The sequence below is a fragment of the Dipodomys ordii genome, unplaced genomic scaffold, assembly GCF_000151885.1.
Source record: "Dipodomys ordii isolate 6190 unplaced genomic scaffold, Dord_2.0 Scaffold7, whole genome shotgun sequence".
Taxonomy (NCBI): domain Eukaryota; kingdom Metazoa; phylum Chordata; class Mammalia; order Rodentia; family Heteromyidae; genus Dipodomys; species Dipodomys ordii.
This window is the reverse complement of record NW_012267223.1, coordinates 18,777,270-18,799,758: the sequence shown is the minus strand read 5'-3', so window position 1 is coordinate 18,799,758 and position 22,489 is coordinate 18,777,270. Positions and strand designations below refer to the sequence as shown.

Here is a 22,489-nt window from a genome sequence, read left to right as displayed (position 1 = left end):
TGGGCACTGTCTCTGAGCTTTTTGGTCCAAGGCTACAGCTCTACCATTTTGAGCCATAGCTTCTAGTTTTGGGGTAGTTAACTGGAGATAAGGCTCTTATCTTCTGAAATCCTCAGATCTCAGCCTCCAGAGTAGCTGGGATTACAGGCATGAGCCACCAGCACCTGGATTAAAATTTTAACTTTTAAAATATTGTTTAAGATCTGATCTTTAGAAGGCTTTCAAATTTTACTCCCCAGAAGACTTGAAATGGAACATATATATATATATATATCGTGGTCATCCATGATTTGGGTCAATTGGAGCAGAATGGGTTCTTGATTATCATTCTGTCTTTTGTTACTTAGGATAAGAAAAATATACCATGAGATTGTTTTTCTTTCTCCAAATAAATATCTTCTGTTGACCTGTGTGGGGACTCTGACTGGAAATAGCATTCTAGCAGGAGAGAGCAATGTCTTCAGTAGGAGACTGCATCTTCGCATCTAAGAAACCTGAGTGTGAGGTTCAGATTGACTGTGGGTTATTTTGTGCTTGCCTCTGTGTTAATGAAGAATTGATTTGCCCCTCTCCCTTCCCTGGAGAATGTGATGCTTCCTTCTGCCATGTATGACCAAAAATCAAATGCTCCACACTTCCTTTTTCTCCTGTCCCTTCTACCATTCCTTACCCAGGTCATGTTATTCTGTCAGAAACCTAGCTCTGCCATCCTTGAAGTCCAGCTTTACCTTGAACTCTGTTCCTTCCTCTTCTATCCTGTCTAAAGGTTGAGGGGGGGGGGGCGGGAAGAGAGCCAACCTTTGTTGGAAGGTGCTATTGAATGGCTCCAAGCAAGGAGAATTTTGTTTTCTTAGACACTTGCTCTGTCCTCTCTGTCAAGGTGACCCCTTTGGGGAAGTCAAGCTTAGTGGCAATTTCAATTAAATGCAGAAAAGCAACTAATAGATTTTTTTTTAAGACAGTGGGCAATAGAGTAGCCCCTGGGAAAGCTAGGCTTCCCCTTGCAAGACATTTTTCCTCTCCAGCTGGGCTGTGCAATTATGGATGACGGTGCCTCTGGAATAACGTCACCGGTTTCTCGGAGGAAGCAAATGCTCAGCAGTCCTTACGTTTGTTCGTCGTCCTTTTCTCTGCCTGTCTTCCTTTCAAAGGCCACAAGTCAAAACAGATGGGACCTAGGTAGGACAATCCCCCCCGGAGTGCTGTCCTGGCACTAGGGCCGCAGGCTTCCTTCCCCCCATTCTCCCCCCCCCCCCCCCCCGCTCGCCCCCCTTCACCGCAACAAGAATCAGAATCAATAGACGCCCCCCCCCACCCCAGCCTAGAGCCTCATCGCTTCAGCACCTCGGGGAAGAGCTACCCGAGCCCGGATCCCCGACCTCTGCAGACCTAAGTTTTGCTAGTGGGACCCGCAGAGAGACAATAGCTACCCTCTGGGTGCGCCGCAGGCTTGTTTGGAAAGCCTAGAAGTGCTTAGAGGTAAAAAGGTCAGCTTATGAGCAGAGCGAACCGAGCTCAGCGGCCTCCGCCCATGCCAGACTTTGTAGCCCTCCGATTACCCGGTGCGCCTTCTCCAACCACCGCCACAATCTCTCCTTTGCATAGTCCCGCTCCCCTAGCCATCCAGGCCTGGGAGACCGGGCAATCGCCCTGAGCCAGCCAGAGTCGGGGTAAGGCAGAGGTACGAGTGAGGTCCCTGTGTGGAAGGGCACGGGCTGGAGGGAGGGTGCTGGGGAAGGAGGGGAGATGTCAATCTGTGTGCCAGTCCGGAATTAGGCAACAATCCATCCTGTGGCTTTCTCTGAGCAAGAATGAGGGCAAGGAGCACCAGGCAGCCCGACCTTTGCCAGCTTTACTCCTCCGTATACCAAGCCCAGCTCTGGAAAGAAGGGATGGAGGAAGGGAAAGTGAAAAAAAATCGAGTTTACCTGCCCCTCCCCTTACACCCTCTTTTTGTCCTCTTTCCCTTCCTTCCTGCTCTTCTTTCAAGACCAGCTTACCCCTCCCAGCTGGGTTCCCTGATGATGGGGAGACTTTCAGTGAGCAATCATACTGTTGCATCTACATGGCCCAGCTCCAATTCTGCTTAGGCCCGAACCCAGGAAGTTCTTCTCTTTCCCCCCCCCTTGAGAAAAAGCTCAGCTTTTCCAGCCCAACCAGCCAACAGTCTCATGGTGTTAGCAGGCCTCTTCTACCCCTAGAAGGAGAAGCAGAGGCGGCAAGATAGAGAAGGAAACAGCTTTTATTGAATTGAGGTAGTTAGATATACAGAAAGAAAAACACACACATGCGCGCACGCGAACACACACACACACACACCTGGCTTGCTTGGGGCCTGAGTTTCCCATATACTCTACTTCACTCAGAGAAACACTTGGCGCTGCGCTGCGGGGAGTTCTCCTGGTACCTGGATTTCCCTGGGCTGACTGATTCCAGGAGTAGGGACAGAGCTGGGAAAGAAGTTCCTGGAACTCCAGGAGACAATAAATAAGGATGGGGGTACAGTGGGAGGGTGCCTGCTCCTTCCTGGCTGAGACTTGCTCAAGGCAGTCCTTGTGCTTCATTCTAGAAGTCTCTGAAGTCTCAAGTTCCACAACACTTTGGTGATTTAGTGATGAGGTCGCTAGTGGGAGGGGCCGGGTTTCAGAAAACAACCTCTGCAGGCTGCAGTAGTGCAATCGAAATGTACCAGGCGTTGGCTCATAAGGTTACAAGGAAGAGCTTTTTGGTCTGTCACAAGGCAAGCTGATGCTATTGTAAGGTCTGTGGTGACTGGGTTAAGGATTGGTGATAACATACCTGCACTCAAACACATCACACACAAGCAAATCCAATCCCAGGCCTACAAAGAGGAGTTGGGGTAGGAGTGCATGATCTAGTTCTCCAAGCTTAAAGGCACTGAACTGAAGTTGGTAGGGGAAGAAGGAAGAATCCAGGGCGTTGGGCTGGCTCCCACCCCCACCCCAGTGGATGCCAAAATCAAAGGCAGAGCCCTTGCCTTCATCTTTGACTGGTTGGGACACATCTCTGAAACTCTCAGGTCCCGTAGGATCCCCAGCCATCAACCCCCCCCCACTCCCACCCCATGCCCAGACCTGGGAAAAAATGTTTTCCCAGCTCCTGCTCCCCTTCCTTGGACAGCTATGAACTGGCACCCTAGCCTAAGAGAGGGTCACCAGGGCAGTGAAAGTGGGGAGAGCCTAGGAGAGAGCTGGATGGGGGTGCTCCAGTGGCAAGAAGAGCCCCTGTTCTTTGGGAGATTGGTTTAGGAGGTGATGGAGTTGGGCGAGGCTTCGGGGGAGGTACATGTGGACTGGTCGGAGGCCTCTCCCACAGCCTCCTTGCAGCAACCTGGTGGAAGGAGGGGTCCCCGGCCTCCTTCTCGCTCTCGCTTCTTCTGCTTCATGCGTCGGTTCTGGAACCAAATCTTGACCTGCGTTTCATTGAGTTCCAAGGTGGCGGCGATCTCCACCCTTCGGGCCCTGCTCAGGTACTTGTTGAAATGGAACTCCTTCTCCAGCTCGGTCAGTTGCCTGGTGGTGAAGTTGGTGCGGAGGCCACCTGGAGCGCCCAGTCCCAGCTCCGACACCTTCGCTAGGGGTGGGGCGGGGAGAAAGGTAGCTCAGTTCCTTCACCTCTTTCTCCTCTCCGCTCCCCCCCGCCACTCCACCCCACCCCAATCCAGGCTGTACTTCATTTACTGTCCGGTCCAACTTCAGCTCTCCATGGGGAGAATTGGAGGCAGCCATCCCCATACTTCCAACCTCCCCTGCCCCACTTAGTCCTGATTGCAAACTGGACACACAGAGCAGGAAATAGGGTAAGGATGGAGGACTACTCTTAGGGGGTTACCCTGCACTTAACTGCGCGGGAAGATGAGGAAAAGGGGGGTGATCTCATCTGATCTGAGACCCACAGACTGTACTTACCTGCCCCGATCAGAGGGACTGAGAGAGAAGAGGCCAGCCTCAGCCACTTCAGTGCCGGGCATCTGAGCTGCCTTGGACCACGTTTGAGCCCTACCTGTCTTGGGTGGGTTCCTCTTAACCTTCATCCAATCGAAGGTCCGGGCCGTGGGCGTGCTGGAGTCTGAAGGGCACGAAGAGTCCTTGTCCTCTGAGAGGAGATCTGCATAGGCTGGTGCAAAGCCCGCGCTCTGTTCAGTCCCGTAGGAGGGCTGCGGTGGAGGGTAGGGCCCCGGGCCAGGCCCACTCACTCCGTAGCCATCCGGCAAACTCCCTAGTTGGGCCCCGTAGCTGGATGGTTGAAAATAGCTTCCTTCACCTTCTGGTGAACCCAGAGAGTAATACTGAGAAGGCCCGTAGCTGGGGCTGCAGGCGGCTGGGGCGTACCCCGAGGGTGCAGAGCTGGCAAATGGTACCCCCAGAGTTGAAGGCTGCTGCTGGGCGGGATAGCCCGAGGTCTGCTGGAGCGCTGGGCTGGGCAGCCCCCCACCATAGCGACCTTCTCCTGGGTAGCTGTCAATGGCTGGAGCCGAGCTGGGGGGGAAAGAGGCCGGGGCGCTATGGGCGCTGCTGTAAGCGCTGGATACCCGATTACAGAGTGGGTAATCTAAGAAGGAGTTCATCCTATTATAGTCCATGCGTAGGCCGCAAGAGGGTCGGCCCGTTTGGGGGAGACACCCTCTTGCCCTACAACCTTTCGGCAGTATGTCACAGCCCTGAGGCTTGCATCCATGGCCTGAGCCAGAACGCCTGGGCCCAGCGCTCCCCTAGGAAAAGAGTAGGGAATGGGGGTGGGGGGGACCCACATGTGATCTCTCCCAGGCCAATGGGCTAAGCGGGCCAGAGTTTGGCAGCCCCAGCGCCCATCCATCACCCCCCAAACATTAGCATGACAAAGACACTTCAATCACCCACAGCCCATCCATCTGAGAGTGACGTGGAAGCGTCAAAAACATCTTTCTTCAAAGACTTTTGGAAAGAAGGGACCAGAGGGAGGGGGGGTTAAAGTTGGAAGAATATTCAAGACTTCCCTCCCTTCCCAGCCCCCAATGCCTTCAATAGGCCCCTAGATTATTAGATTTGGACAAATTCAACCCAGCTGTCCCTCACGCTTCCCACCCCTCAAAGATGCCCCCCCTTCCCAATACCTAGAGGATGGGTGAAATCCAGTTGCCTACTTTGCCCAACTTGGTTTTTACTGTTTCTTTCTCTTGGGTGATGGGCTAGAGCAGCGGGGTGAGGTGCGTTATCTTGGGCCAAATGGATGACTGTGAAGGGAGGGGGTGTAAAAACACCTCAGGGTGTAAGACAAGGTCTAAAACTCCCAAGAAAGCCTTCATTAAGTGAGGGGTGGGAAAATAGCATTTCAAGGAAGCAAGACAGGACTAGAGAAATGTGAAGAGGAGGGTGAGAAATGCCCCATTTCTGGCTCCATCTCTCTACATAAACGCTCCCCCATCCATTTCTTTCCCTCAGCCTCTCTTTATATTCTCTGTCTCAATCCATCTCTCTGTTCGTCCATCTCTCTCCATATTTATATTTGTTCTCCACCTATCCATCAACTCATCTCTCTAGATGTATTTATCCTCTCTCTAGCCATCCATAGCTGTAGCTGGCTCACTCACTCAGACTTAAATAACTCCTTATGTCTCTCCAGAGAGCAGCAATGAGCAGAGCAAGGTGATGTTCACAGGGGAGTGGAGAGGAGGGGAAATTTTATTCTTTTTCCAAAGTATTTGAAGCTAGTGGAGATCTTGCATTCCTCTGGTTCTTTCTCCTGCCCTCTCTCCTTCATCATCCTCTATCTCCTGAATCTAATACTAGTTAGAGATGGCCCAAATTTCCCACAAATGTTCTAGGATAAAGTGAGTTTGCTCAGAGAAATGAGAGATCCGTGCAGAGGCCCTTAGTTAGTGAATACCAAGAGTGAGAAGAGCAGCTTCAGCCTTTTCTGCACTGTCTTATTGGGTTAGGGTTGGGGGGGGCAGGGGAAACAGGAAGTGCCTTTCTCACTCTCTTAGTCCCTGGATGGGACTGGAAGAGTTCTTAGGTAGAGTCCATTGATTCTTCTCCTCCTCCGGACTCAGAAGACAAGGGCTTGACGCAACCCAACACCCACACTCATTTGTAACCTGTCAGGGTGTCTGCCTGACTGGAGGCCTGGGGCCTGAGCTAGGGCAAGTCCAGGAGGGCAAGAGTTCAGGGATGGATCTCCATAAACAATGGAGTTCGGAGACGAAGAGGAAGCAGGTGGAACAGGTTCCAGGAAGGGCTCTTAACATTTCTCAGGTTTCTTTGAGAATGGGAGGGGTAAATACCCTCATCCCTCCAACAAGGGACCTCAAAGTTGTCTCTCTTCGTCTCTTTCTGGCTTTCAATCCTCCTTATTGTCCATGTCTGTTTCTATTGTTGGCCCTCCTGCTTTGTATACTATATTGCCAGAATCATACAACCTTTCTCTTCCCTGAGAAAGTGTGAACTGTGTATGCTTCACCCTCTACTAAGACAGAGTTTGAAGTACTTCATGGAACCAGTTTCTTTCCATCCTCACAGGTACTCTTTAGACCCAAGCAAACAGGACAGAGGGAGACCAGTTAGTAACTTCCTTAAGAGAGAGGCTATGGGGGAGGGTGAGAGAATGTTTCCAGACAAACAAAGGAGAGGAGCTTTGAGATGGGGGCTTGGCCTGCAGAGAGATTGAAGAGAAAAGGATTTTGGAGATGGGAGCAAGCAGATTCCTTTCTGCTTTCCCCTTTTTCTGGAGGAGAGTTTGTAGCTGCTCCCAAATCTTTTCTCTTATTTTAAGATGCTGTCCACAGAAGACCAGACCCATGGATATAGGGAGCTGGAGTTTGTCTTCTGACCCTAAATCTGAGCTAGGCCTATGTGTGACTTTGGACCTGCTTCATTCCTCGCCTACCTTTCCATCATCCCAGAGAAAACCTTCCCACCTCACCCCTTGGCTTCCTAATGAAAGGGACCAATTTGAGATCTAAAGGAGAAAGTGAATTCTAAATCAGTATAAAAAAGACTTGGAGCTGGGCCCTGGTAATCTGGGAATTCTAGCTCCTCAGGAAGCTGAGAGCTAAGGATCACAGTTTGAAGCCAGCTAAAACAGGAAAGTCTGTGAGACTCTAATCTCCAATTAACCAGCAAAAAGCCAGACATGGAGATGTGGCTCAAGCGGTAGCGTTCCAGCTTTGAGTGAAAAAGCTAAGGGCTAACTGCCAGTCTTTAAATTCAAGCCCCAGTCCTGGAGTTGGGATGGGGAGAATGCTTGAGAGCTGCAAGTTGTATTCCCCCTGTATTCCCAACCATGTTGGGTTTCCTGGTTGGGCAGATGAAATTCACCAGAGAGAGTCTGAGTGGACTCAATATCCAAATAAAAATTGACTCCCTAGTTTGTATAATCTGCTTACATTTTTAGATAGGAGAATGTAGGTATGATTAGAACTAAAAAATTATATTCAAGGGTTTGGGTCCTTATGCTAATAATGCAGACAAACTATTCTAAGCAGAATAAGGGTATGTTAAAAGTTTACATTTTAGATTGTGGTCTTTTCTTCAGAGAAAACTACTTGGGCTATTTAGAGATTGGTAGAAATAATCTAACAGTTCTTTGGCTAGGACTCAGGTGTCTCCATTGACTTTCTCCGCCCAAATTTTGGGAGGCCAAACCCAAGATCTAAGGTTGAAGCTTCTGAACTAGAAGGATATCTAGAGGATTTTAAAATTTCTTCCACTGTGAGAGATGGCTTTGTGATGCTTTGAAAGAAGGATGCATGTGAACTCAGTGTTGTTCTTTGAATGTGAGATTATTAAACTGTCATGAATCTGATTGAGAACTAGACTGTGTGGCGCATATTGAAATGGGATGAGCATGAGGCTTGGCACTGGACCACTTGTATTCAAGTCCTAGCTTAACCATTCCTTAGCATTAGGTCCCTGGACAAGTTTCTTGACTTGGCTTAGTTTCAGCTTCAGAGAAGAAGAATGGATTTAATACTATTTACTTTGCTGCATTGTTAGTGGGATTAAAGCAAACAGGAAAATATAAACCACAGAAAACTTTATAGATGTATGATAATAACATTACATGCACATTTTGAAATAGTGTAAGTCAGCCTTCTGTTTTTTAATATAACTAGCATATTAAAATGTAGAAATATGTGGTAGGAAAATAGTATATGCACTATTTTTTAATGTTACAAATCACCATATATTATACAGTGTATATTTTATCATATGCTAATTTCTTTGAGGATAGAGCAAGTTGTGTTTAGGCAAAGGATTATCCCCTAAAGTGAAGCATTAGGAGCTAAAGCCTAATTAATAATATAAAAAACAATAAATTAAGCCAAGTGCTGGTGGCTCACACCTGTAATCCTAGCTACTCAGAAGGCTGAGATCTGAGGATCGCAGTTCAAAGCCATCCCATGCAGGAAAATCTGTGAGACACTTATCTCCAATAAACCACTAGAAAACTGGAAGTGGCACTGTGGCTCAAGTGATAGAGCGCTTGCGTTGAGCTGAAGAGCACAAGGACAGCGCCCAAGCCCAGAGTTCAAGTTCTACGACCAACAACAACAACAAAAAAAAAACCAAAAGAACAATAAATTAAGCCAGGCTCATGCCTACAATCCTAGCTACTCAGGAGGCTGAAATGTGAGCATCATGGTTCAAAGCCAGCCGAGACAGAAAAGTCCCCAAACTGCAATTAACCACTCAAAAACTGAAAGTGGCACTGTGGCTCAAGTGGTAGAGCATTGGCCTTGAGTACAAAAAAGGCTCAGGGACAGTGCCAAGGCCCTGAGTTCAAACCCTATGACCAAAAAAATAAATAAATAAGAGACTAGGGCAGGGAAATCTTGAGTTCAAGGAAAGCCTGGACTACATAGTGATACCTTACCTAAAAAAAAAAAAAAAAAAAAAAGGAAAGAAAAGAGAAATGCTTGGAATTTTTTAGTGGCATGCCTATAATCTCAACACTGGAAAAGCAGAGGCAGATTGGTCACAAGATCACAAATTTGAATCCAGCCTAGGTTATAAAGTAAGATTCCATCTTAAAAATAAAAAATAAAGGCTCTGAGCGCTGGTGGCTCACACCTGTAAGCCTAGCTGCTCAGGAAGCTGAGATCTGAGGATCCTGGTTCAAAGCCAGCGTAGGCAGAAAAGTCCTTGAGACTCTTATCTCCAATCAACCACCAGAAAACTGGAAGTGGTACTGTGGCTCAAGTGGTAGAGCATCTACCTTGAGCTGAAGAGCTGAGGGACAGCTCCCAGGCCGATATCAAGCCCCATGTGTGACAAAAATAACTAACTAAATAAATAATAGAATAAAGGACATGTACTCATTACCTGATATATAATTGTAATCCCTCTGAACATCACCTCTGTAATAACAATAAAGTACATTAATTAAAAATAAAAAGCTGAGTAAATAAAGAATTAAAATAATTATGGATTTAATAAGTTTTATCCAGGGCTGAGGGGTATGGCTCAATGGCAGAGCACTTACCTAGTGTACATGAAGTTCTAAGTTTAAATCACAGCCCCAATAGTAATAATAATAAATAAATAATTGGATTTATCAAAATGCAAATTTTTTTTTTGTTGGTCATGGGACTTGAACTCTGGGCTTGGGTGCTGTCCCTGAGCTCTTCAGCTCCAGGTGAGCACTCTACCGCTTGAGCCTCAGCTCCACTTCCAGTTTTCTAGTTATTTATTGGAGAAAAGCGTCTCACAGACTTTCCTGCCAGGGCTGGCTTTGAACCAAGATCCTCAGATCTCAGCCTTCTGAGTAGCTAGGATTACAGGCATGAGCCACTGGCGCCCAACTCAAAATGTGATAGTTGTTGTTAGTATCAATTAGTAGCACAAGGGTATTTTATTTATTTATTTATTTAATTTATTTATTTTAGTGTTCAGTTCTGGGGCTTGAACTCAAGGCCTGGGCACTATCTCTGAGCTTTTTTGCTCAAGGCTAGTGCTCTACTGCTTGAGCCATAGATCCACTTTTGGCTCTTTTGGTAGTTCATTGGAGATAAGAGTGTCACAGACTTTCCTACCCTGGCTGGCTTTGAACCATGATTCTCAGATCTCAGCCTTCTAAATAGCTAGGCTTACAGGTGTAAGCCATCAATACCCAGCTTACAATGCATATTGATCAGGCTGACCCTCTACTTCATCTTCTTTCTACCTCTCCCCTTTCTGAAACCAGGCTCTCAAAGTTCCTTGTTCTATTTTTATAAACATGTACAAATTTTTTTTTTTCTGGCCGTGGGGCTTGAACTCTGGGCCTGGGCGCTGTCCCTCAGCTCTTCAGCTCAAAGCTAGTACTCTACCACTTGAGCCACAGTACCACTTCCGGTTTTCTGAGTGGTTTATTGGACATAAGAGTCTCACGGTCTTTCGTGCCCCTGCTGGCTTTGAACCGAGATCCTCAGATCTCAGCCTCCTGAGTAGCTGATTACAGGTGTGAGCCACCAGCGGCCGGCTAAACATATATAGATTATTATGACTATATTCACCATCTTTTCCACTCTCTGATCATCCTCCCACACCCACACTAATATCCACACCCAGTCAAAACTCCCAGTGTAATAATTTTGACCAAAATATCCACCTTGGAAACCTTACCAAAACTTAGTCAATCTAAATTTGGATCTGAATGACTGTCCAGGCTGATTTTTCTGTAGTACTAATTGGGAATTAGAAAAAGCTTTAAAAGTACTCCACTATTTACTCTCTCCTCTGAGGAGGGAGAAGTTTGTTAGACTCCTTTCAGACAACAATCTTCCTCACCACTGAGAGGGGAGAGAGAAGTGGGAAGGAGGTACTGAGCTGGGCTGAAGAGGTTAATATAGAATGGAGGATTGGGCCACCATGACCACAACAGGCAGAGGGGATGAAGTGGAGCCCTAGAGAGCACCTTCTGCAAAAGAAGAGAAAGTTTTTAACCGAAAGCACATTTTAGTACACTATGCAAAGGGTCCAATGAATTCTCAAAGACCTAGAGGGGTGGTAAGAAGGAGAATTAAGCAGGGCTGTTCACAGAACCTCAGAATTTGTGTCTATGCTGGGAACTGGCAGCTCACACCCATAATCCTAGCTGAGATCTGAGGATCCCAATTCAAACCAGCCTGGACTGAAAATCTGTGAGACTCTTAAATTCCAATATATTACAAAGCAAAACAAACAAACAAAGCCAGAAGTGGAACTGTGGCTCAAGAGGTAGAGCAACAGCAAAAAAGTTTAGGGACAGTGCCTAGGCCCCCGAGTTCAAGCCCCAGGACCAGCGCGCGCATGTGCGCGTGCACACACACACACACATGCACGCACGCACGCACACAACACACACACACACACACACACACACTAATTTGTGGCTATGCTCTGAAGCCCAGTGACTAGGTAAGTCTTTGACACCATGTCAAAGAAGAAATTCAACAAGTCTTTGACACCATATCAAAGAAGAAATTCAGCAGCTCTTTTTATATGAAATGGCCTTGGAAGTGGCTCTGTGGCTCAATGTGGTAGAGCACTAGCCTTTAGGGAAAAGAGCTCAAGGACAGCACCCAGGCCCTGAGTTCAAGCCCCACAACTGAAAAAAAATTAAAAAGTTAGCTGGGTGCCAATGGCTCAAGCCTATAATTGTAGCTACTCAGGAGGCTAAGATCTGAGGATTGCAGTTCGAAGCCAGCCCAGGCAGGAACGTTTATAAGACTCTGATCTCCAATTAACTACCAGAAAACTAGAAGTGGAGCTAGAGCTCAAATTGGTACAGCAAAAGAGCTCAGGGGTAACACCCAGGCCTTGAGTTCAAGCCCTATGACCGACAAAAAAAAAAAAAAAAGGCCTCATTTCTTTCAAATATAATTAAACATAAAGGCTAGAGCATGGCTCAGGTGGTAGAACACATACCTAGCAAGACTGGGGCCCTGAGTTCAAACTCCAATAAGGGGGAAAAAATCCAAACTCCAAGAGGAAAGGGGCTGGGGAGAGAAAATATAGTCAAATGTTGGAGAATGTTGGTGGCAAAAGATGCCAGCTAGAGAAAAACTTGGCTAAGAAATTTCTGAATACTCATATTTCTTGACTTGGATTTGGCCTACCATTACTGTATCCAGTGACATGCTTACTGAAACAATTTCTTCCCGTGCTCATTTAATTAATTATGGGTGTTGGCATAAAGATACAAATTAAAATTTGTTAAATTGAGCCAGGCATGAGTGGCTTATGCCTGTAATGTTTGTAAACCTAGCCATTCAGGAGGCTAAGTCCTGAAGAACTATGGTTTGAAGCCAGTCCAGGCAGAAAAGTCTGTGACATTCCAAATAGGCAGAAAAATGCTGAACTAGAGGCATGATTCAAGTGATATAGATTCAAGTGATAGCCAATCCTGAGCAAAACAACCAAGTGAGAGTATGAATCCCTGAATTCAAGCTCAGACACTGACAACAAACAAACAAATAAATAAATATTTTAAAAAATGGTCCCACCAGTAATGTGGGAAGCAGATTTGTCAAATACTAAGATCATTTAAGAGCATATGACTCCAGCCACAATAAATATTTAATAAGTTGGGAGCAATGGGAGAGCGTGATTAAGGGGTGACATTGATAAAAATGAACTGTACTCATAAAGTGACGGGTTGAATTGAAACCCCTTTGTACAACTACTTAAAGACAATAAAAAATTGCATAAATAAAATATAAATAAATAAATTAAAATAAATATTTAATGGATTATTTGTGAAGACTAACAAATATACTTTGGCATATATTATTGCCGAATACATTAGAAATATTTAACACTTTCATTTTTTTCACAGATTAAAAAAAATGAAGTCTAGAAAGGGGAAGCATAAGTTAACTTTTTTTTTAAATGACTCTGGGTTATCAGGATTGCAAGTAATTCCTCAATCTAATGGTCATTTGCTTTCACCATAATATTAATGAGCCATTCCTCTTAAAAGAATGATTCACCAAGAGCAGGGCAGACTGACCAGCAGCTTTCTGGGCTACAATGAAATCTTCCCACTCCAACCACAATTTATAACCTGTCTGTGCTACAGGACACTCACAGTTGGTCCTGACCCAAAAGGGCTCCTGCCCTACCCAATCAAAATGGAGTGAATGCAATTGCCTGGCACTGCCCTCTAGCCTGCCACCACTGAGAGATCCACTGCCCTCCCTCCTTGGGAACCACTCCTCTTCCCCTTCCCTCATAGCCAAGTGGAACATCTCAAGCTAATGATGACTCTACAGAAGAGAAAAGAAGCTAATGACGTTGGGTAGGGAAAGCAAAGAGAGGAGTCATTACTTTTGCAAGTGCATCACCTCTTCCAATTGCTATGGTGTCACCAAAGATAGTCAATTTGTGTAAGAAGAGTAACAGGAAGTCTGTGTATTTCCTGTAAAGAGAATTCCAAGTCCTCTTTAGTAGTCAACCAAAGGAAATGTTGGATCTCTTCGTTTCCTGAATTGGAGGCTGGACCCTGCACAATAATTGTCATGACCACCACAATCTTTTACGTACCCTAGCATGTTGGAAATTCAAGACTCTGAACAGGTAGATTGAGCCTTTGGCTGATCCCTCTTGGTTCCCTATTCATTTGGCAAGAAGAATCAGAACTGCTGCAACCTTAGGCAGTAGCTGAGATTCCCTGTCCTTTGTAGTCTAGTTTGAGTTGGAAAATTGGAAAGTCATAGGGTCAAGTACAGTAGGTTGAAGTTCTTTTATTATTATTATAGACGTGTTGTATAGCCAGGTGCCAGTGGCTTACTCCTATAATCCTAGCTTCTCAGGAGGTTGAAATCTGAGGATCACCCTTTGAAGCCAGCCTGGGCAGAAAAAGTCCCTGTCAAACTCTTATCTCCAATTAACCACACAAAAAAAACAGAAGTGGTGTTGTGGCTCAAGTGGTAGAGTGATAGTCTTGAGTACAAAGAGGCTCAGGGACAGCGTCCCGGTCCTGAGTTCAAGCTCTGCAACCGACAAGAATAAAATAAAATAAAGGTGACACAGGGAGGGGGTAAAAATTCGTAACAGGGTAGAAGGCAAAAAGAAAGGTGGTACTGTGATCCAACAGTACTTCTTTATTTTATTTAGCTTTTTTTTTGGGGGGGGGTCCGGTCGTGGGTCCTGAACTCTGGGCCTGGGCATTGTCCCTCAGCTCTTCAGCTCAAGGCTAGTGTTCTACCACCTGAACCACAACGCCACTTCCGGCTTTTTTCTTTTTGCTTATGTGGTGCTGAGGAGTCGAACCCAGGGCCTCATGCATGCAAGACAAGCACTCTACCTCTGAGCCACCTTCCCAGCTCCTCTAATAGTACTTCTTTTGTGCCAGTCCTGGAGCTTGAACTCAGGGCCTGGGTACTGTCTCTTCGCTTTTTCACTCAAAGTTAGTGTTCTACCACTTGAGCCACAGACAGCTCCACTTCCAGCTTTTAGGTGGTTAGTTGAAGATTCATGGACTTTCCCACCCAAGCTCACTTAGAACTGTGATCCTCAGATCTCTGTAGTAGCCACAGGTATCCTGCTAACCATACCTCTGAAAATTAATTTATTGAAACTTTATTATAAGTCACTAAGGCCCTGTTAAATTGCAGATTCAGATTCAGTAGATCTGGAGTGGGGCCTAAAATTCTACATTTTTAACTACCTCACAGATAATACTGATGCTGCTGGACCCACAGTAGCCAGGCTGTAAAGAACTGGAACTTCACAGGCCCCTGAGTATTTGCAGTCCAGGATTCCAGGATGGGGTGTCTGTCTCTCCTCAGTGCCTGCATTTTTCCCCTCTCTTTTGCATTGATAAAAGAGTGCTGTTCTTTTCTGACCAAAGAAAGCTAGAGGGTGGGTAATTAGTGAGATCCTTCTGGTATTCTTGATCTTTGTAACAACCTGCTAAAGCTGCAAGAACATTTTTAATTAGACCAAATTATCTAGTTTGGCTGTCCATTGAAATCAAGGCACCAGCTGATACGTCTCTTTCGTTTTGCTAGTATAGAGATGGCTTATGTGCTGTGATTTTTTAAGATGTTAAACACTGCCTGTGGGCATATTTTATGGAGAAATAAACACACAGCCCAATGAGATGTATAGTGTGGTTTTAATATATTGTATATTTACTTATTTATGGGGAAAATAAACACAAGCCAATAAGCTGTGTATTATTACTTTAATATATCGAATTTATTTCACACCTATATATTTTATGAGGGAGAATAAACTAATAAGATACACGATAGTATTATAATAACACATCTAATTGTTCTATATTAATTTATGAGAGAAATAAGCGCAATTTAACATGACATAAGATTATTTAATGCACGAGATGAATCTATATTAAGACAGTTTAAGGGATTAAATTCCAGCTGAATAAAATGTGGGTTACTTCCCACACTGAGGGCCCAACTGAAAAAAATAAATAAATAATAAGCCATGGGCCTGCCTAGTGACCTGCGAGTCTCCTGCTTTTCCTGCCAGTTGCTGCCTCTGGGTGCCTGGTACTCCACGTCCGGTTCCTGCTGGTCCTGGGGAAAAGTCTGGGAGGCCTTGGAAATCAACTGCGTCTCAGCGGAGGGGAGGTAGCCCCCGCGGTGTGTGTTCCTGAGCTGGAGAAATATTAAATAAACCTGAGGTGGATGAATGGCTTTCCAGGGCCCTTTAAATCTCCGCGTGCCTGAGAACAAACCCGGAGGCAGACACGGGCAGAGATCGATCCTGGCTGGGCCCGCTTGGCCTCCGCCGTGGCCGAGCTGAGCTGATCGGACCCGGAGCTGGGAAGGGAGCAGGGGCGGTGGGGAGAGGGATAGGATGGCGGCGTTGAGATGGAAAATGAAGTTGTTGGCCCAGACAGCAGGACTGCGTGCGGAGAAAGCTCTGGCCCGACTTCAAATCCCGCAAGGAGGATCAAAAGTCACACTCGGCAGGGAAGAGCCCGGCCTCGGGGCCAGCGGCTGGTCCCCTCCCCTGCCCACACCCACGCGGCCTGTCCTGCCACCCCCAGCCCTCAGCATCCATTGGCCTCATTCTTTAAAAAGAAAAGGGGGGGAATGGGGGTGGGGGAAAGAAATAGCTAGAAAGCTGTCAGGTCTGGAAGTCTGGAGGAAAGTAGTGGGGGGGAGGCTCCCCACACCCTGGACCCCCGCGGCGCATCCCTCCCATGGCTGTCATGGCCGCCACGATCTCCTCGCTGGCCCTCCCAGGCTGCCAGGCCTCAGCGCCATTTTGAGCATCTTCTTTGCTTCCCGGTCTCCCCCTCTGGCTCTCCCCGCGCCTCGCTTCGCCCTCCGTCTGTATTGTCCCGACGCGGCCCGGGCCTCCTTGGAGGCTTTGTGCTCGGGGGATCGAGCCTTCCCCACCTCCCCCGGATCCCTGGAGGAGCCCGCGGGCGTCGGTGTCCGCCCTGGCCGTGCCACCTTCTCAGCTGGCCTCTTCACTTGCCCCTTTGGAGATGAGTTATCATTCCCGAGCATTTGGCCCTGCTTTCCCAAGAAACCCACAACCAGCACCCCACTGCCGCCCGCACCCCACCTCGCTGCCCCGGGAGATCTGGACCCAGGCCTCAGGTCCCCAGGCTTCCAGCGTGAAGGGAAAAGCCTCTCTGCCCGGCTTGGGACCCCGGGATTCCTCCTAATTCAGTTCAGCCTCGGCGCTACAGCCGCCACTCCCAAGCTCATCCCCGAAGCCTCCCGGCACCACTTCTTATTATTTCCGATCAGAAACCAAGAGAATATCCATACCGGGCCAGAGACTTGGGGGACAGATGAGAGAACCACCCCTCGAGGCTACCTGGAGCCGCGGCCGGGCAAGTGGTCCCTACGCAGCAGTCACCTTTGTACCACCCGGACTTTGCCAGCGTGGAGAGGGGCGGGGGAGGGTAAGGCCACCGGCCGGACCCTCTCCCTCCAAGACCAATCTTGCTAGGGTTCTAAAATGAGGGTAGGTGTTGGGGACGGTATAAAGAAGCTGAACGTAAACATAAGACTCGTTTTCACAGTATAAAGACATTTATTTAATCTATGAAAATAATGTACAATAAATATTTCCCCTTTTCCTATTATTAAAGAATTTAAATAAATAATCTACATGTAAAACTTAAAAAAGGAGGAAAATAGGTCCCTCTAATTTTTTTTAAGAAAGCCCTCCTAGGGTTTAATTATTCCTGAGATTTCGTTGGAAGGAGTCTACCAAACAGATTTTTTTTTCCTGTGACATTTTAAAAAGAGAAAGAAGGGAGCGGGTTTAATGCTAATTCAATAATACCTGAATTTTAGCAAACCACGTTAGTAAATGCGACTAGGGGTAAAGGATTGATTTTCTTTCTTTCTTTCCTTCTTTTTTTCTTTCCCAACAGCCAACCAAGGAACGCAGGAATGAAAAGAGTCGGGATCGAGGGAGGAAATGGATTAGGGGAACTGCAGGTCGATGGCACAGAGCGTGCTGGTAAAGAAGTCCAGCTCTTCTTCCGAAAAGGGGATCGGGCTGTCCAACGAGCCCTGCAAGCTGGGGGAAAGGCCTCCGGACAGCTGGAGACAAGAGTCTGTGGTGAAGAAGTTAAGGTCAGGCAGGGAAGGCGAATCCTGCCGCTCGGGGAAGGCGTCTTCCAGCAATGGCTCGGGCTCCAGCGCGCGCTCTCGGCGCAGCGCGCAGCTGGGACTCAGTGCGCCCGCACCCTCCAAGTGAGAAGCCAAAGTCTCCGGGCCGGGAGCGCCCGGGGGACCCGGAACAACATCGGCTGGTTGAAAGCAGACTTCCCGCGCCCCCTGAGAGGCGGAGGGATCTCGCGGGCTGGCCGAGGGTTCTTCAGGTGGGTCCCCGGTGTCCTCTAGGGTCCCCGGGTAGATGGGCTCTCCATCAGGCGGCTCTCGGTGCTGCGTCTGCCGCTTGTGCTTCATGCGCCGATTCTGGAACCAGACTTTGACTTGCCTTTCGGTGAGGTCCAGCAAGGCCGCGATCTCGACGCGTCGGGGCCGGCAGAGATACTTGTTAAAGTGGAATTCCTTCTCCAGCTCCAACAGTTGTGTGTTGGTGTACGCCGTGCGCAATCTGCGCGCGCCGCCGCCGCCGGGCTCCGCCAGTCCTGGGCCATCTGCGGAGGCAAGCAGCAAGTCGGGGCGTCACCGAGGGCCTACTTCAGTTCAGCTGCGATCAAGGCTACCCCGTCCGCCAAAAAAACAATATGAGCAGTCTCTTCACACTCCAACACGGCTTGCTCTCCCACCTTTTTCGGTTCTTTCTACTCCCACCCCGGAGTGGCGAAGCTGGCTCCCGGGCAGGGCACGGCATTCCTAGCCGCCCACGGGCCACGTAGGGGGCGGGGAGCGGCTTGCTTTCATTCCCAGAACCAACCTCCCCTCTTCCTTCCCAGGTCCTCCCAGTGGATCCCTTGATCCAGAACTTTCCAATTCAACCTGGGGAAAGGGTTCATAAATATTGTGTTTTACTCCTTTTTTTCTTTCCTGGCTCTTAAATTCTCCCTTCCTCTGCTAGGGTTGGGAGAAGGAGGAGGACGCATCTTTTCCTGCCTTTAGATTCAGTCGCAGCAATAATGCTCATTCCTTTACACGGATAAGTGTAAAAATCTCAATCGAATCCATTTCTTCTAGCATGGAGGGGGGAGAGAGAAAGGGGGGGCATTTTTTTCCTAACCAGCTTCCAAAACTTCTATAGCAGAATAAAAATGCTGACAGTGGCCAGGCCTGAACCCCAATGGGACGTTTTGCTTCCCTATCCCACGAATCCACCAAGCCCTAGAACCCCAACAGGCTTGCCACTTTTCTTTTTTTAACCACCCCCATGGCTCTTTCTGCCTCCCGTTCCAGCTGCCCCTCACCCCACCCCCAGCTTACCGACCTGTGGGCGATCCGACCCCGGGGGCCGAGACCGAGGAGGCGGCTGGGGAAGGAGACGAGGCCGATTGGCTGGGTTTCTTGGCGGATTTCTTCTCTTTCATCCAGGGGAACTCGGGGGCTGGGGGGGCGACGGGGAGCGGCGGTGGTGGAGGCAGAGCAGGCCCATCTTCGGCTCTCTTCTGGCTCTCGGGTCTCTGAAGGGTGGAGGCGCCGGGCTGGAGGCTGGGGAAGGTTTGCTCCAAAGGAGGAGGAGGAGGAATTAATGTCGACTCCTTGATTGATGAAGTTTGAAATGTCTCCAAGACAGCGGGGAAGGAAGTCAGACACTCGGCGAGCGATGGCTGGCTGTTTATAAACCCAATCTCCCTCTCAAATTCAAAATTCATGGCTTTCAATGGTGGGGGAGGGGGCCTTCTGGGGGGGGCGTCAGGAGGGAGGATCGGAAGGGACCCCCCCTCCCGCCCCCCCCCAGGTTTATGAGATGGAGCGATTTTAGGAGGGGGGGGAGATTTTGCTCTCTCCCTCTTTTTAAATTTTGGGCCTTTATAATTGTATATTGCTGATAAATACAAGCGTATGGGGACTCTCTCTATTAAACCCAGGACTCCCAGCGAAATTGCAGGGAATTCGTGGTCACGGGACCGGCCTTGGCCAATCGCTTTTCTGGGCCTGGTGGAAAACAGAAAGCATTATTTGCTTTAATTGATTCAAAAACTCCAGAGGACCACAGCCTGGACACCATGAGCCTCCCCATTCCTACACCAATGACTCTCTTTCTCCAGAAAGGCTTGAGGAACCTCTTTCTCCCTTTGGGAGACTGGAAGGTTGTAGGAATCTGAGAAATAACCAAATCTATAGGGAAAACATTCCTGTTTTCTGGCCAGTATTCTCCCTGCCCCAGGAAAAGAGAGAGAATCTCAATGAGGGAAGAGGAGGCAATAAAAAGAAGCTTCTATCATTTGGGAAAGGTATTAGGGTGCAAATAAAGGGAAGTGATTTTTCCCAGCAGCTGCACTATTGTCCCTATCCCTGCCCCTAAAAGCAATAGTTCAGTCTTGGGAAGTAGACCAGCACCCACAGTCTGACACAGAAAAGTGACACACACATGAGGAACAATTTGGGGTCACTAGCTTCTCTCCATAGCTATGTAGCCTAGCTTCCCTTCTCTTGCCCAATGTTTACAGGAAGCTCTTTATGTCCACTTGCTTTCCTTTTGGGGGGCACCTACATCCCTCTCTGACACCCCTGTCTCTCCACTCACACACATACATGTAGCAGAAGATATATATGTCCCTCTCAACCTTACCCATATCTGTAGCCAGAAGCAGGAACAAGAACCAAGGTAGAAGCCATCATTTAACTCTCAAAACTCAGGTCAACACATGGGGTAGAGGGTGGCGATTCTTCCCTAGGACAAAGAGGCTTTCCCTCTCATATTTGTCTGTGTGTGTGTGTGTGTGTGTGTGTGTGTTACAAACCCTTAGTAAGAATTCCCTGAAGACCATACAAGAGGAAATAATGATCACTAAGATGATATTCCATTTCTGGCCTCTGGAGAATTTTTTCTATTTTTTTTTTATTGTAAGGAGACTAAGATAGTCTAAACTTTAATGCTGTAATTTGCTAAAGGGAGGAGGCATAAAACTCAAGAGCCACAAGCAATTGGTGGGAAACTAGGCCTCAAAGCAGAAAATGAAAAGTCGATCTGGAGGAAGATTTTTAAATAAGTGGGTCAGAGGGACGGAGAGAAGATGAGGCGATCAATCTTAGCCCCCTGACAGCTCTCTCCGATTGCATCAAAGAATTTGGCTCTTTGGGAAAGCAAGAGGGAACAGCCGAAATTCCATATCCCTTAAAAAGGCCTGAGGGGGGGGTGGCAACAGAGAAAGGTGATTCTGGGAGAGCCAGGAAACAGATGGGAAATGGGGACAGAGGGAAGGCGTTAAGTTGGGTGGAAAGTTTGCCTGAAGAACTCCCACGGATCTGGCCTCCCCTCCCCCCTCCTGGCTCTCTATTACCCTGCCGGGGAGGAAAAGGCTGGTTAGCAGAGAAATGGCAACTCAGCTGAGAGCTGGAACTAGAAACTTTCTGTCAATGTAACATCGGCGTGGGTGGTGGTGAGTATTTAAAAAGAAGGGCAGAGAAGTCTGAGTAGCAGGGTGGGGGGTGGAGGAGAGAAAAGGGGAGCTGGAGGTGGGGGCTTCAGGGATAGGCTCTGGAGAACTGCTCTGAAACGAACCAACTAACCAGACAGGGTGGTTTGCAACTTAGCTGCAAAGGAAACCTTTATTTTACTTTTTGTCATTTAGAGGTGAGGATGGGAATGGGCGGTATCCAAATAGTTGCAATCTGGAAGTTGTGCAGGGAGGCCTTGGAGAGTGGAGTGCCTCTGGCTGACCCTATAGGCTCTTGTGTGCTTTCTATCAGCCACTCCAGCTGGCTTCAGGATCCAGGGCTCCTCCAAGCAATCAGGCAGAGACTGTCCCTATAGGAAATACAACTCTCTAACCCTTGCTGACAGGTTTTATGGCCAGATTAGTGAACAGCAGAAAACTTGGGTGTTATAAAGGGTAAGAGTGCCCTTCTGTCCTGCCAGGAATCATACAACACAGATATTTTTACCCCTATCTTTAGCTGAGTCTGGAATCCAGCAGACAGAAGGTAAGGAACACCAAGCCAAACCAGGCTGATTTTTTTTCTTTCTTATTTGCAATCCCAGCTTCAAGCCAGCTTTTTGTACTATAGCTAAATCTTCTCTTGGCCTGCCTCTGTCCTAGGAGATAAATAAGCAATCCACTCCACCCTCCACCCCCAGACCAAACATGGCCCTTCATCTAGTTACATCATTCAGAAAATGTTATTCAGGGAAGAGGAAGAGAAAAAGAAAAACCCTTGAGCGTTATTTGATCCCAATCAAACTTTGCACGCTCTTCTGCCTTTAAATTATAGCCTGACCCAATGCTAAATTGCTTGCTGCCTGGATGGGCTGAGTCCAGTTAAAATTCTACTTGATGGGGGGAGGGGCTGGTATAGAATTCAGGTTGCTTTTTTATTGTTATTTATTGTTGCATAAAGACTGTAATTACTAACCTTGGACTGCCAAGATGCAACATAAAAATGAAAATCAGCCCTCTCTTTAAGGTTGTGGGCCTAGAACAATTCTCACCCCCTCCTATACCACTATCACCAAATATATGCTCCTAATTAAGCAATGCGGGTGCATCGCTTACAATTAGAATTATGCAACTCTTCAGCAAGCAGCCATTGCTTCTCTTTCAACGAATTAGCTCCATATTTCAGCCACCCTGTCTTCTCGCTCTTATCGGCTCCAGCGATTCAGTGGTGACATTTCATCTTTGACAGACCTTCTCTATCCTCGCTCCAATGTGATAAAACTTTTATGGAACCACGACTAAGAAATGAAGTTTTCCCAAGGATCGTGGAAACAGAGCTGCACATTAGCCTGGGGACCATTTTATTTACGTTTGGCTCCAACAGCTTCTGCCACTCTCTTTTCCCTTTTCCCTGGCAGGGGAAATCAAACTCGCTTCCTCTCCCTCTGCCTTAGGTTTTATTTAATGATTTAATTTCACTTTAGTTTTAAGGTTTGACCTGAGAAGTCTAGGCTTCCCATTTTTTTTTAGATTAATCATTTTC

The 22,489-nt window shown here is 47.6% G+C and overlaps 2 protein-coding genes and 1 long non-coding RNA gene across 3 annotated transcripts; 1 reads left to right on the top strand and 2 right to left on the bottom strand.

Moving 5' to 3' along the window:
- Positions 1 to 3,265: 3,265 nt before the first annotated feature.
- Positions 3,266 to 4,603, bottom strand: Hoxb1 (homeobox B1). Its single transcript, XM_013037826.1, has 2 exons — positions 4,024 to 4,603; positions 3,266 to 3,594 (listed from the first exon to the last, which is right to left on the bottom strand). Exons 1-2 carry the CDS (start codon positions 4,601 to 4,603, stop codon positions 3,266 to 3,268), a joined length of 909 nt encoding a protein of 302 aa, XP_012893280.1.
- An 11,506-nt stretch (positions 4,604 to 16,109) lies between these two features.
- LOC106003183 lies at positions 16,110 to 17,408 on the top strand. Its single transcript, XR_001175982.1, has 3 exons — positions 16,110 to 16,269; positions 16,700 to 16,857; positions 17,335 to 17,408. It is a non-coding gene; the product is annotated as an uncharacterized LOC106003183 (long non-coding RNA).
- Positions 16,984 to 19,232, bottom strand: Hoxb2 (homeobox B2). Its single transcript, XM_013038006.1, has 2 exons — positions 18,834 to 19,232; positions 16,984 to 18,069 (listed from the first exon to the last, which is right to left on the bottom strand). The coding sequence occupies exons 1-2, from the start codon at positions 19,216 to 19,218 to the stop codon at positions 17,387 to 17,389; spliced, it is 1,068 nt and encodes a 355-aa protein (XP_012893460.1). The 5' UTR covers positions 19,219 to 19,232; the 3' UTR covers positions 16,984 to 17,386.
- Positions 19,233 to 22,489: the final 3,257 nt, after the last annotated feature.